This window comes from Gracilinanus agilis, chromosome 2 (assembly GCF_016433145.1).
Source record: "Gracilinanus agilis isolate LMUSP501 chromosome 2, AgileGrace, whole genome shotgun sequence".
NCBI classification, from domain to species: Eukaryota; Metazoa; Chordata; class Mammalia; order Didelphimorphia; family Didelphidae; genus Gracilinanus; species Gracilinanus agilis.
In genome coordinates this window covers 474790776-474807866 of record NC_058131.1, presented here as the reverse complement: position 1 = coordinate 474807866, position 17091 = coordinate 474790776, and the positions used below count along the sequence as shown (strand labels likewise).

The 17091-nt window shown below is 39.8% G+C and overlaps 1 protein-coding gene across 1 annotated transcript in view; it reads right to left on the bottom strand.

Annotated features, from left to right (window-relative positions):
- SLC8A3 (solute carrier family 8 member A3) overlaps positions 1 to 17091 on the bottom strand; it is a 246023-nt gene that overhangs the window by 175793 nt on the left and 53139 nt on the right. Inside the window, exon 2 of the mRNA XM_044664913.1 lies at positions 10500 to 12345. Within this exon, the coding sequence (XP_044520848.1) occupies positions 10500 to 12283 (1784 nt within the window). The 5' untranslated portion in view covers positions 12284 to 12345. The remainder of the gene's footprint in view (positions 1 to 10499; positions 12346 to 17091) is intronic.

The window sequence follows — 17091 nt, the reverse complement described above, 5'->3', positions numbered from 1 at the left end:
CAAACAGTGGTCTTTTTCCTTCTAAGTCTTCCTCTTGCTCCCATTATAGATACAAAAAAAGAATGCAACCTTTTCATTGTCCTTTTTTTTTTATCTAATGCATATCTCAGATAATTCTTCTCCTTAACATGTTTGTCAATATTCTTAAAGGGTAGGGTCATGGGGGCAGCTAGGTTGCTTAGTAGATGTAGAGCCAGGCCTAGAGATGGGAGATCCTGGGTCAAATCTGGCCTCAGCTACTTCCTGACTGTGTGACCCTGGACAAGTCATTTAACTCCGATTGTTTAACCCTTACAGGGTATTGATTCTAAGACAGAAGATAAGGGTTTTTAAAAATAATAATAAAGGGTGGGGCACTCTTTTATATTCAATCTCAGTTATCTCATCTCACTTCTACCTTTTCTACATACCTCTTAAATCATTAGCTATTGAATTCCACCAGCTTGGCCACTTTGGTCTCTTTGGACAATTCTCTTTTTTCCTCATCAGAATCATCTCATTCATGTGGTTAAAATTTTGTTCTCCCTATAACTTCCTCAAAGACCAAAATCATCATCAAACCAAGCCAAGAATTTACAAGTTGTGCTTTCAGTTGGGAGAGACCTTCAATAGACATTCTCCATCCCTCCTACTATCTTTGTGATTTATTTCTGAAATTCATCATTCAGTTCTGTCTTCTAGACAGACAATTCTATAATATATTCTCACAATAACATCACCTCTTTTCCTCCTTCCATCAAAACTAATCTAAATGCCTTTTATTGTGCCACAATTTGTAGATTTCCTCAGAAGAGTTACTGGGTTTTGGCTATATGATGTTACTTTACTATCCTGTTAATTAATCTGTTCCCTTTGAGTAATTTATGCCTTTCCATTGCCATGTTCCTGCCATGTTTCACTTATGTCTGATTTTTATCTCCTTGTATTAAGTAAGATCTCTGGTTCATTTTATTTATGAGCCATGTTCTATGGTTTATGAATAGGCATCAAAAACATATTATTACTGATATTCTTCTTGGACATTTTCTCCTGTGAATCATTAGCCTTCTAATAGTCTTCTTCCTATATCATGCCTACAACTCTTAGAGATATCTGACTTAGCAGATGTATGCATGTATTTTTCTCTTTTCCTCTTCCATTCCATTCCATTCTATTTTTAAAATAAAGATTCTTTTCACCAGATCTGCAAGTCTCCAGAAAAATATATTCCTTTCAGTCCTCATTAGATGGACTCTATCCCTGTCCAAAAGCCCATTATTTTTGTTTCTTGAAACCAAGCAGAGAAATCCAAAATCCCATTCTGTCACCATCTTCTTTAACAAGCTAATCACTTTCCATATATAACTTTCTCTGTTAAATCCCCTTCCTTCATTCAGGAGCAGTGATGGAAAACACTGCTTCTATTCTTGAGGTCATCAGTTTCTAGTCTAGAATTTACTCATTCCAAGAGATGTTTTCTAGTTTCCTTCTGGTGGTATCATTTGTCCCTACATGAATCAATAGAAGCAGGCATTAATCTTCAGGTTTAAACAATCTCTGGAGACTTCCGATTATCAATCTGATATATGCCCTAGGAAGACACTATATCACCAAATTGTTCATGTCAAATCACCTCTGCACGCCTCAGTGCCCCTCGGTGGAGAATTGCTAAACCTTGAGACTTATTTTTTTCTTGCTGTGAAGAGTGGTGAATGTCTTCTCTCCTAGCTTAATCTATGGTTCCTTTCTTCATCATCACCATTTCCTTCTCCAATTCATTTTACAGATGAGGAAATTGAGGCAAACAGGGTTAAGTGACTTGCCCACTTAAACAGCTGGTGTTTAAGATCAAATGTGAACTCGGGTCCTCCTGACTCCTGGGCTCACATTCTAGGCACTACACTACCTAGTTATCCTAGAGGGGGAGATAATTAATATTATTTACAGCTGGGAAAATCAGAGAAGCCTGCATGTAGGAAGCAATGCCTAAGCTGGGTCTTGTAGGAAGCTGGCAGGAATGTCAGAGGAGACCATTCTAGTCTGAAAGGAATATCTGCAAAAGGACATGGGGAGAATATTTTCCTTCTGACTGGGCATCCTATAGCATATTGTTCCATTATACTGACTTTGTGTTCTTCTTATACAAAACATACAGTGTTGTTCAATGATGTCTGACTCTTTGTGGTCTCTTGAAACATAGTATGCCAGCACTGTCCAAATGGTTTCCTTGGCAGAGATACTGGAGTGGTTTACCATTTTTCTCCAGTAGATTAAGGCAAATAGAGGTTAAGTAACTTGCCTAGGATCACACAGTTAGTATGTGTCTAAGGTCAGATTTAAACTCAGATCTTCCTGACTCAAGCTCAGTGTTCTACCCCCTGAGACACCTAGCTAATGTGAGCTTAATAAATGTTTGCAATAAATTAATTTTAATTAATTAATTAATTAAAGCAAGTCACAACCTCTATTTGCCTTAATCCATTAGAGAAAGAAATGGTAAACCACTCCAGTATCTTTGCCAAAAAAAAATCCTTTAGACAGTATTGGCATACTATATTCCAGAGGGCCATAAAGAGTCAGACATAGGGGTCCAGAAAGGAAAAGATGATATCAGAAAGTGAGGAGCACCTTGAGTCGGCCATAACATAAAAGTGTTTGGAGGGAAACTACTCCTCAAGGCAAAAACAATGGCATACCTCCTTGTACCTCCCAAAGCACCTAATATTACACATTCCACATAGCAGCATTTAATAAAAATGTATTGAATGAATGCTAATGATCCTGGTCCACAGCCATATGAGCATAGGAACTTTTAAAAATATTATTGGGAAACAACCTCCCTAACAGAGATAATATGAAAGGTAGTTTGATAGTGAGCGGCTAATAGCAGTTAATCCTTCAAGTTCAGATGGACCCCAGAAAGTATTGCATAGGGCTTGAAATGATTCACAATAAATAACAATAATGATAAGAGCCAACATCTATGTGATACTTTACATCCATTATCTCATTTGCTCTTCACAGTAACTCTGTGAGGTAGGTATGTTAAGTTTGATTATCCCTAATTTATAGGGATACTAACTCATTTATATAGGGCTTTACAGTTTACAAAGCAGTTTACATGCATTATTTCACTTGATCCTCAAATCAACTCAATGGACTAAGCAATGTTAGTATTCTTATCCCCATTTCATAGTTGGGGAAAGAGACATTTGACAGCTTGCCCAAGGTCAAGAAGCTACTAAGTGGCAAATCCAGGTCCTCTGACTCTCAATTTTCCACTTTTCTCTACTATATTTTGTTATTATTAATAAACATTTTAAATATAATACTTGGAATATTGGAATGTATAAGTGGAAATTTTATATCCTTTGGACTTTATGTCCCAAAATTCTCCCCTCGTCCCAAGGTTCCTTTCTTCCCTATTTGTTTACCTGCATCCTTTACATTATTGTATTTAAGTTTTGGGTAACATAATTTTAGAGGTTCAAGATTTTCCAACTTCCACTATACTCTCAGGAAGGGAGGAAGAGCTCAGAGTTAGTTGTACTGCTCATAAGTGGCAAAACCAAGACATAAACCAAGTCTCCTAACATTATAATAGTTTGTCTATACATAGTTTTTTCCATGCTGTGTGCCCCTTAGACTGAGCTTCTCGAGGTGAGTGGCTAGGGTTTGGTTTTTGTTGTTGTTTTTGTTTTGCTTTTCTTCTCATCCTCAGCCCTTAGCATGGTACCTGGAACATAGTAGGTGCTTAATGTTTATTGGCTGACCAAAATGAGTGCTTTTCTCACTCTACAATGCTTTCTTCTGTAATGGGGAGATTAAACATTAGCTAGTGTTTAATCTCCCCATTACACTTCGGAATACCCAGAGAAATTCCATGCCAATATGGGGTTTAAATACAGAAGGCAACAGATGATCATGCACAATGGATTCCAAAGGAAAATGCAATTCAAAGAGATTTGCATTGGAGAGATTGACAACACTTCACTGCAATAGTTGGTTTATGACTCTTTAGTGTCCAGGTCATTGCCCCTCCCCACACCCACTTCAGCAATATCCCCTAAACCCCCTCTGGAGAGGTCCATGGGACAAGGTCACCTGCTATGCCACTCCATGGATGAGAGAGACTATCCCAGCTTCCTGGGAGTTCCTGGAAAGTCATCAAATTACAGCTCTTGGAGGAAGAGGGAGTGCCTGGTGACCTTAACTAAACCTAGGCGAGCAGCTGTCCTGCTGGGGAGGGCCACAGGAAAGAGAGAAGGGGAGACACAGGGAGGACTCTCATGCTGTCATGGTATTGGCATGACTGGCAGGAAAGCTTTCTGCTGGCATTTGGAATTGAGAAGTTGCTCGGGGAACCCAGCCCAGGCGGAGGCTTTTAAATGATCCGGGGAAGTGTTAGCATACCTGAGAACAGAGGCAGCCCTCCTCTAACACCAGTGTGCTGGGAGAGGGAAGCCAGAGGGATAGCAAGCAGCCTTGGGCTCTGTGCTGCTGGACAGCACCGACAGGGAATATTTTCTGCTGATCCATGCAGAGGCCAGCTTAATTCCAACTCCGGGTTTGTGCTGAGCTCAATGCATTTTACCAGGGCCAGTTTCTTTCCCCTCGGCCCATCCCCCACGTCTAGTACAGGGCACAGCAAAATCAGAAGTGCCGCCCAGTTTGGCCCCGCAGGACCCAGAAGTCTCTGGAATCAAGTAGTCTATGAGATTTGCAGGAAGCAGGGTCGCCTCCCCTTGAGTAGAGTATGGGATTGCCCAAGGGATGGTGGAAAACCATATGTGCTGTCCAGGGGAGTGATGTAAATGTCATTGACTGCCCAGCAGGGCACTGCTAACCCTGTAGACCTCACACTTGCCTAGAAGGACACCTCAGATCTCTGGACACTGCATGGACTACCCAAGAAGCTGTGAATCTTGTACAAGCTCAATCTCATACACCTACCAGTAGGACACAACAAATCTCTGTCCAATTCTATGCAAATCATGTAGAAGCGCTCTAGAATCCACTCAGCAGCACACTGCAACATCTCCATCTGACTTTGTTCTCAACAATGCATTTCTATGTATAAAGTGACCATTGGGATGCTGAAAACTCCAGATGGTAGCCACCAAGATACACTGCAAATCCTTCTCACTTCCCAGTAGGGTCCATACTTGTGTTTTAAGCCAGACAAAATGCCTGGTGGGATACTGCAACACCACTCTATCAAGAAGAACACTGGACCTTCCAAAGGTACAAACCCGATGCTCTAGTTTGCCTGTTGTTAACTAAAGTACCCTGGAACACTTCAAACTCTACTTAGGGCACCTGTTCAGTACATAAACTACCTTAAAGAAAGAACCAGAAACTCTCTAGAGCAATTCATACAAATAAACTTCAAAGAATGCTGCCTCTCATTTTCAACTGGTGTACAGTAGGGCAGTGTAAACAGGGATATAGAAGCACATGAGGAATTGGGAATCCAACAAAAATGGGAATAGACACAGTGTTGGTCCTGAGCTCTTAAAAATAAAACCCTCAAATGTGTGGGAACAAAAAGATTATACCTAAACGTATCTGTCCATTGTGATGAGCAAAGAATACCTAAGCACATCTCCAGAAAAGCAAACTGTTCTGTTACTGGTCACATTTTATTTCAACTGTATCCCAATATAGTCCCTTTGAGGTACCTGGAGGCAGGGGTTGGGGATATTGTGGGGGACAAGTGGCTAAGAAAATATAGCACAAACCCTCTTAAAATAGCCATTAATACCACTTTTAAATCTGTTTATCATTATTCTCTTCTAAAGAAGTCACTGAATGAGTATTGAACAAATTTCTGAGAGGTCTTTTATCCCTGTTAGATCTTCCAACACATTTAGACTCCTTACATAAGTTGTTTGGGACTCCTGCTTTTTTAAAAAAATTATTACTATTATACTATTTTTATTTCTCCAAATACTCAACTTTCTAGGGTCTTCTTGAGTCCTACAAGTTGCTTGGTTTAGGACACAGAAACTCATTTTTTCAATTTTTTAAAAAAATGAGCACACCAAGGACCTTTACTCCCTTACTTCATGACTTATCAAGGTCAAGGCCAGAGGAGGGATGAGGGGAAGTCTTTTTCCTGAGAACTCACACCAACTCAAACTGTAGAAAGCAAATACAAGAAAGCAAAAATCCTTGCCAGATCCCTCTGCCTGACCATCCCTCATTTGTTCCTCTCTATTCTTACAGGTGATTGAGGAAACTTTGACCTTAGGAACCATACAAAAGAGCATTAGAGATTAAAAAAGAAAGAAAGAAAGAAAGAAAAAAGGGGGAGAAAGAGCAGGTCCCATGGCAGGATCTCTTTTTTCATATTTTTGGCATTATCCAAAGCCCCCAATTAGCATGAGTAGCAGGAGAGGAAACACCCTCATAGATTCTTGAGTTTTATAGCTTGGGTTTGCTGAGAGCTCTTCCCTGATGGCAACTTCATTCAAGTATGTCCTTCTCTTTGTGTCCTTAAAGATTCACCCTGATATCTTCCTTGGAGTCTCCATCTCTATTTTAGCTGGAATTTCCCCAAAGCTGATAGGAAAAAATGTCCTGGCCACTGATGGTCTAGGTGTATACAGACAACCACTGGATTCAGTGTTCCTTAGACACATTTAGTGTTTGCTGTCCCTTTAGTGTTGTCAGAAGTATTATATTTGTTGGATGCTAGCTATTCAAGAAGGCTCTGGACATCATCAAAAAAACAAGATCTCAAGAATATTTTATTTGTCATCTTGCCTGAAGACAGGGGAAGGAATAAATAATGCCTTAATGTTACTTAAAGTTCTGTAATTCTCCTGAATTACCACATTTTACTGGGATTTGAGGCACTCTACAGGATATAGTTTTTTAAATTAAATTTGCTTTTCATGTGCTCTACCCCCACCAGACTGAGAAAGACACTTATTTGTGATTGAGCAAGCCAGAATGAAATAAAAACTTAGATAATCTAGCACCAAGAAGCTATCTTCTAATATTGCTAAAATTTTAAAGTATATACTTATGGGGGGTGGCAAATCCAAGCAAAATGCTCTTCCTCCCACTGTCTATTGATCTGCTGTAGCCAGACTTAAGGTGGTGGAGGCAAATAATTGGTGAGAAAGAGCCTCAGAGCTGTTAGGACATATGTCTGCTGTCTACCTACAAGCTATTACACTGGAAAGGGAATATGACCCAGAACAGAAAATGTCTAACTGAGACACAGCAAAAGAAATTTTGGTATTTAAGAATAATGGGTCTCTGGCAAGGGTAAAAACAACCTCACCTTAGTCATTATAGTTTTTTCCTCTTCCCATCTGTCTTATTCTAAGTCTTGCTTGCCCATAGTCATGAAGGAAAGAGTGGTAGGGGATAACAGTTGACCTCCAGTAGCCAGGATGTTTTTCCACCTAGTTTCTTGTTGAGTTTATAGAAGATGGCAGATCCCACTATGGTTTGACCCAATTAATAACCTTAAAAACTGCAACATTCCAGATTACAATCCATACTGATGGAAATATCTTTAGAATGGAAATATTCTTCACAGATAGAGAAGGCCAAATCAGATCTACTGCTGACTTGTTCTCCCTAGGAGATCCACTAGGTCTGAAGGCTCTTCTTGTCCATTCTTTCTCAAGACCTCCTAGGGCAGAGAAAGGAAGGAAAGAAACAAGCATTTATTAAGTGTCAACTCTGTATGTGCCAGGAACTGTACTAAGCATATTACAAATATTATCTCATTTAATTCTCACCTGGGAGATAGTTGCCATTATTATCCCCATTTTATAGTAGAGGAAATAGAAGCTGATGGAAGTTAAGTGACTTGCCCAGAATCATACAGATAATAAGTCTGAGGCCAGATTTGAACTCTAGATCCAATGCTCTTTCCATATCGTCATCTAACTACCCACAGAAAAAACTATTTTCTCCCTTTCCTTGCAGTCAGGATTTTCTAGCCTGACCAAGTTCTATATGAAATCTGAGGCTGAACATAACATCTGATGCAATTCTATTCTTGGAGAAACAATAGAAACAGAAAATATAGTTTGATTTCTCCTTGCTAGCATATCTTTCATCCAAGAATTGCTGTTCTGTTCTTTCCAACATGATGCAGTGGAGCTTTATTGAAGGACCAAATAAATCACAGGAAATCACAGTAACTTGCCTTCTGTCAGCTCACAAATGTCACCCACCCATGCTACCTAAAGGTCAGGGCTGTGTTTAGGAAATAATGCTAGTGTTAAATCTGAGTCACTACGACACAAGATAAACCACCCCCAACAATACATATTGTTTTAAAACCTTTTGGGGGTGGGTCATACAATGAACCATTTTTGGTATAATAGAAAATAAGACTGAACAAATGACTTTGTGTTCCCCAAAGATATTGGTTTAACAGTGACTAAACTTGAACTATATTAACTATCCTAAGAAGAGCAGGGGAAGAAAGTTCAAATTCTACAATGCTATTAGGTTTTTGTTTTCTTTTTTAAACTTTTACCATTTGTTTTAATATCATTTCTAAGAAGAGAGGCAAGGACTAAGCAAAGGAGTTAAGTGACTTGCCCAAGGTCACAGAGCCAAGAAGTATCTGAGGGCAGATTTGAACCCAGGTCTTCCCAACTCCAGGCCTAGTGCCCTATCCACTATACTACCTAGATGCCCAATCTAGATTTCGTATGAAAGAAAAGTCCCTAAAGAGACTGAAGGATCAGAAACAGGAGTAAGGTTAAAGGTAGACTGTCCTTGAATTAAGAAAAATTTCAATTGTCTTCCATTTTCTTTTGATGTCTCCATTGAATGGTGCTACAGTGGTAGGTCGGCTATTGGGCAAGGAAATGAGGACTTAAATCTTGGCCCTGGAGTCAGACACAGCTAAGTTGACAGAGAAATATACATACATAACCTTATAACAACTAATTAAAAACTAGTTCATGGCAAGATCATGGACCCTGTAACCTACTTGGAGTCCAATGTGTTTAGTTAGGCATGCTTGGATACCTAAGAGTACTAGAGTAAGAATCAAGAGAACTGGGTTCCAGTCTTGGCTCAGCCACTAATTAGCTTTCATTTATTCCTTCATTCAACAAGCATTGATTTAACAGTTACTATTTACAAGATATGATGCAAAGTATATCTTTGAAGGTACAAAGGTACAAAATCAAATAGTCCTTAAACTCAATGGACTTGAATTTTACTTGGACAAATCTTTGTTGAATGACTGAATTATCTTGGACGGTTCAGCTGACTTTTCTCTACTTCATTGATTGTTCTCATCTCTAAAAATGAGAGGATTCAATTAGATGAGCTCTAAGGTCCTTTCCATTTCTAAAATTCTTTTATGATAGATAAGGATTCCTTATAAAAGTAAGAGATCTAAAAACCTGGGTTCACATATACACCTTTGTTGTCAGCTAAATAATCTACTCACTTAAATGGAAGTGTCCTTAGTTAAATGGTCAAAAGATTTGTAATGAGTTGGGGCTGATAATGGAGCATATTTTGTTATGGAAAGATATAGGAGCAGCTGGGTGGCTCAATAGATAGAGAGCCAAACTTGGATATAGAAAGTCCTGGGTTCACACCTAACCTCAGACACTTCCTAACTGTGTAACCCTGGGCAAGTCACTTGACCACAATTGCCTACCCTTACCATTCTTCTGTCTTGGAACCAATATGTAGTATTGATTCTAAGTCAAAGTAAAGGTTTGTTTTGTTTTTTGTTTTAAGAAAGAAAGAAAATATCATTTGAGAAGTTTGAAGTTGCATAGATATATACACTGACTTGTCCAGAAAATACATGGAATACTGAAACTAGGAGATGTTTCAGATGAAACATCCTATAATTTCCTAGAGGCTTTTCCTTTAATGTTTATCTGGCACTCAATGTTGTGATGGAGCCCACCTTCTCTCAGGTACTTCCTATAGAAGAGCAAAAATGAACCCTTTCAGCCATTTGGACACATGCAGATAGCTTACCTGCATGTAAAAAAGACCACATCAGCTTCTAGGTTTTGAGATAACTAGATCTGAATAGTCATGTTTGGAGGGAATAAGAGCATAACTGAGATCCAAAATGGTACCATTAAGAGCTAGTCACCATTGACAGGAAGCTTGTCCAGATGTTCCTATCACTGGCCTGAAATGGTCAGAGTAGGTCTAGTCTCAAAGGTCTCAGAAACCCAAAGGCATGAGGACAAGAAAAATATCTTGCTCTATAGCAAATTGGCAGAGTTTTCTATTATAATCACTTTTAGCCCTCTGACTACTATGGATTTCAATAGATCCTGCCATAGGATTCCCTGCCCAGGAAAAAAAAAAGTTAAGGTAGGGAATCAGGAGAGTTTAGAAGTAGAAAACAGCTCAGAAGTGCCTGATGACCTTGTACACCTGTGATGGAGCCAAAGTAAGAGGTTAACACAATCATGAGAAACATTTATAAAGAGTAATCCAGAATGAAGGAGGAAAATGGAGAGGTTGTGGGGAGAAGAGAGTAGAAAGAGGGTACTTACACAGTTTCATCATTCTTGAATTCCAGCTCCCCATAGGTGTCTTCAAAGTCCTCACCACCACCCTTGGCTGTCCCTTCCACTGTCCTATAGGGGATGATGACTGTGCCCCTGGCACCTGATGTCCGGAGGACCTTGACCTCCATAATGCCAATGCTCTCACTGACATGAATGACATCACACTCAAATGTAAAGATGCCCGCATGATCATCATCCAGAATGGTGACTGTAGCCACAGATGGAGAGGACAGCACAGCCCTTGGCAAGGGCAGGTTGTTGATTGTGCCAGGGGGTAGCCCTTCCTCAGGCTGCTCCTCCACGATGCGAACATTGCTGAGCCTTACAAAGAAATGTTCATCCTCCTCGAAGATGTCGTCATCGATAATACCAACAGAAAATTCCTTTTGGGTTTCACCTGGCTTCAGGACCACTGTGCCTTCTGTGAACTCATAATCAGCCCCAGCATTGGCTGAACCATCTTCCGTCTTATAGTCCACATACATAGTCTTAGAGGTGTCACCCCCTTTCCGCACCACAGTCAAGAGGACAGCTCCACAGTTCTCCAAGCACTGGTAAGAGCATGGGTCAAAGAAGACTTTAGACACAAAATCCTCAGGCTCATCAGTGTGCACCTCACCCATGCTGGAAGACTTCTTGGCTTGTTCTGCTGCATGTTTCTTCAAGATATTGCCTGCTCCAGTCATCATGCGGGTGGCTTGAATCCGGTAGAAGGCTCGGCTCTTCTGTTGGTGGGAAAGGGCATAGTAGTTAGCCATCTCCACCAGCTGATCCAGATCCTTTTCTGGGTGCTTCTGTTTCAGGTCCTTGAGGATCCGGATCATTTCTCGGCGAGACTCATCCACTTCTTTCCCTTCCATCGTCACCAGGTTCCCATCTAGGAAGTGAGAATTCATCATCTTCCCATCCATCTCAATGCCCTTGGGGTGGTCGCCCTCCGTTTCTATGATGATACCTCGGTGCTTGTCTGTACGGTATTTTTTGTGCGTGTACTTGTAGAAGAGCAACCGTCTGTCTGCCATCCAGGCTAGGAGGACACATATAGGAAAGAAGAAGAGAGTGAGCAGGCCCTCCCACACCTGAACCACGCCTGGCGAAAATACTGCCAGAATCATGTAGAGCCAGATGTAGGCAAAGATGCTCCATGCAGCGGTGATAAAAAAGACCCGAAGGTGTTTGATCTTACGGGTCTCCCCATCAGGGATCACATAGACACAGATGCCTATGATGATGAACATATTGAAGGCCGCACTGCCCACAATGGTAGAAGGCCCCAGGTCTCCAGCAATGAACCCATGACCACACACCTCAATCAGAGACAAGAGAATCTCTGGGGCAGAGGAACCCAAGGCCATCAAGGTCAGATTGGAGACAGTTTCATTCCAGACCCGAATAGTAGTTGTACTGGTCTCTCCATTAGGCTTCTTGATGGTCACCTCCCTTTCCTGAGAAGTGATGACTTCAATTGATGCCATGAAGCGGTCAGCAATGATGGACACCCCAAGGAACATGTAGATCAGGGCCACAAAATAAACGATGACCCTGGCAATCTTGTCCCCCAAGGAAGGATTCTCTGGGTACCAGATGGGCAAAATGACACCTTCCTTGCAGTCTGAGGACCCTGAGCAGGACTCATTGTTCTGCCCTGTACTCTCCACATCCCCGGCCGTGCTAGCCTCTGCCCGCAGACCATTGAGGAAGAGTGCAAAAGTAACCAACCCAAAGTGGAGGAAGGCAGAGGTGAGGGGCCGCAACTTTGACCACGCCATACACAAGATTTAGTTGCTGGTTTCCACCGAAGCTGCAAAGGTCCTCCTGATAGGCAAGGAACCTGAAATGGAATAGAAAAAAATGGCATAAAAGGGCATTAGATGGAGGATACAGCAAGAGGTAAGTTCCCGTTGAGATGCTTTGATGCTTCACCCTCAAGAGCCAGATTGCATTAACATATGGAATAGTCTCTCACTTGGAAAAATAGATGTGCCACTAGTCAATCCATGGCAAAATAGCGGCTCAACTCTCAAGACCATCTGGTTGAGGTTTAATTGAAGAATAACAAAAAGAAATGGAAATCCTGGAACATAAGGAATGCCCCTAGCACTTTCTCCCTCTCCCAACTGCCAATAAGAGGCAACGTGCCACAGTGGAAAGAATAATGGCTTCAGAGTCAAGAGATATCTGGGCTTGAACCTCAGCTCTAAAACTTACCAGTTTGATTGTTGATGGAATTGTGAACTGATCCAACCATTCTGGAGCCATTGGAACTGTGCCCAAATGACTATAAAACAATACATACCTTTGATCCATGAATATCATTACTAGGTCTATACCCCAAAGAGATAAAAAGAGGGGGAAATGACATATTTACATAAAAATATTTATAGCAGCTCTTTTTGTGGTGGCAAAGAATTGGAAATTGAGGGGCTGTCCATCAATTGGGGAATGGCTGAACAAATTATGGTATATTGGGGTGACAGAATACTATTTTCCTGTAAGAAATAATGAACAGGATGATTTCAGAAAGAGCTGGAAAGACCTACATGAACTGATACAGAGTTAAATATATGGAGCCAGGAGGACACTGTACATAGTAACAATATTATGGAGTGATTAACTGTGAAAGATTTAGCAACTCTCAGCAATGCAATGATCCAGGACAATTCTGAGGGATTTAAGACAAAGAATGCTATCCACCTCCAGAGAAAGAACTGTTGGAGTTGGAATGCAGAGCAAAACATGCGATTTTTCACCTTAGTTTACTTGGGTTTTTATTTGGGAGTTTGGGTTTTATATGAGTATTCTCTTACAAAAATGAAAAATATGGAAACGTTTTGTATGATAATGTACATAACAACCCAGATCAATTGCTTACTAGCTCCAGGAAGTGAGGAGAGGGGAGAGGAGAAGACAATTTGATTTACATAACTTCAAAAAACTTATGTGGAAAATTATTACTTGTAATTGGTAAAGTAAAATATCTTTACCAAAAAGTTAAAATCAAAATAAAACTTAACCCCTTAAATAATTAATAAGTCAAAAAAACATAGAATTTAGAGATAAAAGGTACATTAATAATTATCCAGCAATCAGAGGGTTCTTAACCTGGAATTCAAGAATATGGGGAGAGACTATTCCATATGTTAATGCAAATCAAACATTCCGATAACTGTCTAAAGAATTGGTTTCTTTTGTAATTCTATGAATTTCATTTTATACATTTAAAAAGCATTAATCTTTGAATGGGTCCATAGGCTTTACTAGATGGCCAAAGGGGTCCATGACACAAAAAGAGATTAAGAACCTCCAAACCACTCCCCCAGTCTGTGGAAGAGTACAGTGAGACTCAGAAATGTTAAATAACCTGCCCATGATCATCCAAGAAGTCTACAGTAAAGCCAAGATGAAACCATGTCTTTGGAATATGAGTAGCTCAAATTGCTTACCTATGAGGCAGTTCCATTACCTCAAATAACTTAACCTTTCTATTAATTAAGTTTCCTACTACGTAAAATAATATTCCTGATTCCTTTCTCATAAGGTTCTTGTGAGGAAATTTCTTTTTAAACCTTAAAATGTTCATCTTAAATGTCAGCTTATTATTTTAACAACATGATACTAATATTAGTAGTAATAATTCTCAGGGTATGAAATCCAAAGTATTTCTCCTTGTAATGGACCCAAATTAGTTCTAATTTGGCTAAACTTTACCTCTACCCCAACTTTATTCCTGTCCCTGAACCTTTGTCCCTTTCATCTCACCAAAAAAAATAATAATAATTAAGCCAAATCAGGTTGCCAATGCCTTCCCTTATTATCTTCCCCAATCATCTCTTTAAGTTGGAGGCCAAGTCTATAATCCTCTACAAATACCAAAGTGTTATCCACTGATTTCACTGTTGTAGTCAAAGTCCTTGTTTCCTGGACTACCACTGATAAAAATGAAATTCTTCTACCTTTGAGTAATATCTGAGCCCTGTTTCTGCAGCTCATAAAACTTGTGAAGAAGTCCTGTGAGTCATAACATCATAGGATGATTGATTTAGAGCTAAAAGGAACCACAGAGACCATTAAGGGCACATTTTGCAAATTAGGAAATTCTTACCTTCTGTCTTAATTCTAAGACAGAACAGCAAAGGCTAAGCAATAGGGGTTAAGCAATTTGTTCAGGATCATACAGATTGGAGGTGTCTGAAAACAGATAGGAACCCAATACCTCCTGTCTCCAGATCTATCTCTCTCTCCACTGAGTCACCCAGTTGCCCCTGACCTTGTCTCTTGAACTCAGTTTCCTCATCTATAAAATGGGGATAATTCCTACAAGCCTATTTCACAGAGTTTGGGAGAAGAAGGCACTATGCAAACTGCAAAGTACAATATAAATATGAGCTATTGACTATTATTGTCAATCACATGGTAAATATATCATGTAACATTATATCGATAACTATAGGAGATGAAAATTGCCATGGAATTAAACTGTCTTAACAGGTTAGCCATCATCACAGTTTCTAACATGATATTCTTCATTTGTTTTTTTTATTTGGCCAAAATAATAATAATAACTATAATTTACATGGTGCTTTAAGGTTTGCAAAATACATAATAAATACCATTTCATCTGATCTTCATAACAACCACTGGGAAGTTCTATTAATTATCCCATTTTATAGATGAGGAAAGTAAGTTAGAGGTTAAAGGACCAATGGACATACAGCTAATAAGTATCTGACGCCAGATTTGAGCTCAAATCTTCCTTGAGGCAGGTCTAGAATTTAAACTACATCACCTAGCTGCCTTATATCAGCAACATTTCAATACATTTATTTCTCCCATTCCCTAGTTTTCCTTGTATTATAATCATTTGTGTTCATATTGCATCCCCAATCCCCACCTCTATAGTCAAAAGTAAGCTTCTTGAAGGCAAAAACTGTTTGTTTATTGCTTTGAATCTTCAGAAACTAACCCAGTCCTTTGAACATTTATTAAGTTGATAGTAAATCTATATCCAAGAAAAAGGCACTTGATAACATTCCATGTCCTCATTCTGATGTCAGGATCCCAGCTAATAGGTAAGGTGACTTTGGCTGGTGCCTCCTCACTTCATCTTGGGAAACCCTCATTGTATGGAGCCTCTTTCCCCTCTCTCATAAAAACTAGAGTATTTTCAACCTGGATGGTAGGAAGAAAACACTTTTTAGATGCATATGACCATCTTAACTAGGCAAAGATTGCATCAGATAACTTCTGAGCTCTGGCAACCCATCTTTGAGAATTCCCAGGCTGGACACCATTAAATCCAAAAGCAAAAAAGGCTCAGCTAACATTACTGATATCATTTTTCATTGAGGCATGGCCATCTTGTTATTGGTATTATCTTTAGATTTTTTAATCACCTTCATTTCTCAATCTACCCCTTCCTTTACCCACAGAACCATTCCTTATAGCTAAGAAGGAAAGAAAAATTCAGCCAAGCCAAACAAACCAACAAATCAATTAAATCCAACAATGTACCTAATGTTCCACATCTATAGTCTCTCACTTTTTCAAAGAAGGGAGGGAAAGTTTAGTCATTCTTGTCTTGGACCACTGCGTTGTTGAGAATAACTAGGTCAATTCATGGTTGTTCATCAAAAAATATTATTGTCAATGTGTTCTGTATCCTTTTGGTTCTGCTCACTTCACTTTGCATCAGTTCATGTAAGTCTTTCCAGATTTTCCCAAAATCATTCCGTTCCTCATTTCTTATTGCACAATAGTATTCCATCACAGCCATATACAACTTATTCAGCCATTCCCCAATTGGTGGACAACCCCTTGATTTCCAAATCTTTGCCACCACAAAAAGAGCTGAAATAGGTATTTTATACAAATAGGTCCTTTTCTATTTTTTTTGAAACATTTATTAATATTCATTTTTAACATGGTTACATGATTCATGCTCCTCCTTTCCCCTTCGCCCCCCACACTACCCCCACCCATGGCCGATGCACATTTCCACTACTTTTGTCATGTGTCCTTGATCAAGACCAATTTCCAAATTGTTGGTAGTTGCATTGGTGTGGTAGTTTCGAGTCCACACCCTCAATCATGTCCACCCCGACCCATGCGTTCAAGCAGTTGTTTTTCCTATATGTTTCCTCTCCTGTAGTCCTTCCTCTGAATGTGGGTAGCGTTCTTTACCATAAATCCCTCAGAATTGTCCTGGGTCATTGTATTGCTGCTGGTAGAGAGGTCCATTACATTCAATTTCACCACAGTATATCAGTCTCTGTGTACAATGTTCTTCTGGCTCTGCTCCTTTCGCTCTGCATCTGTTCCTGGAAGTCTCTCCAGTTCGCCTGGAACTCCTCCAGTTTATTATTCCTTTTAGCACAATAGTATTCCATCACCTGCATATACCACAGTTTGTTCAGCCATTCCCCAATTGAAGGACATACCCTCCTTTTCAAATCTGTTGCCACCACAAAAAGCGCAGGTATAAATATTTTCATACAAGTCTGTTTATCTATGATCTCTTTGGGGTACAAACCCAGCAATGGTATGGCTGGATCAAAGGGCAGGCATTCTTTTATAGCCC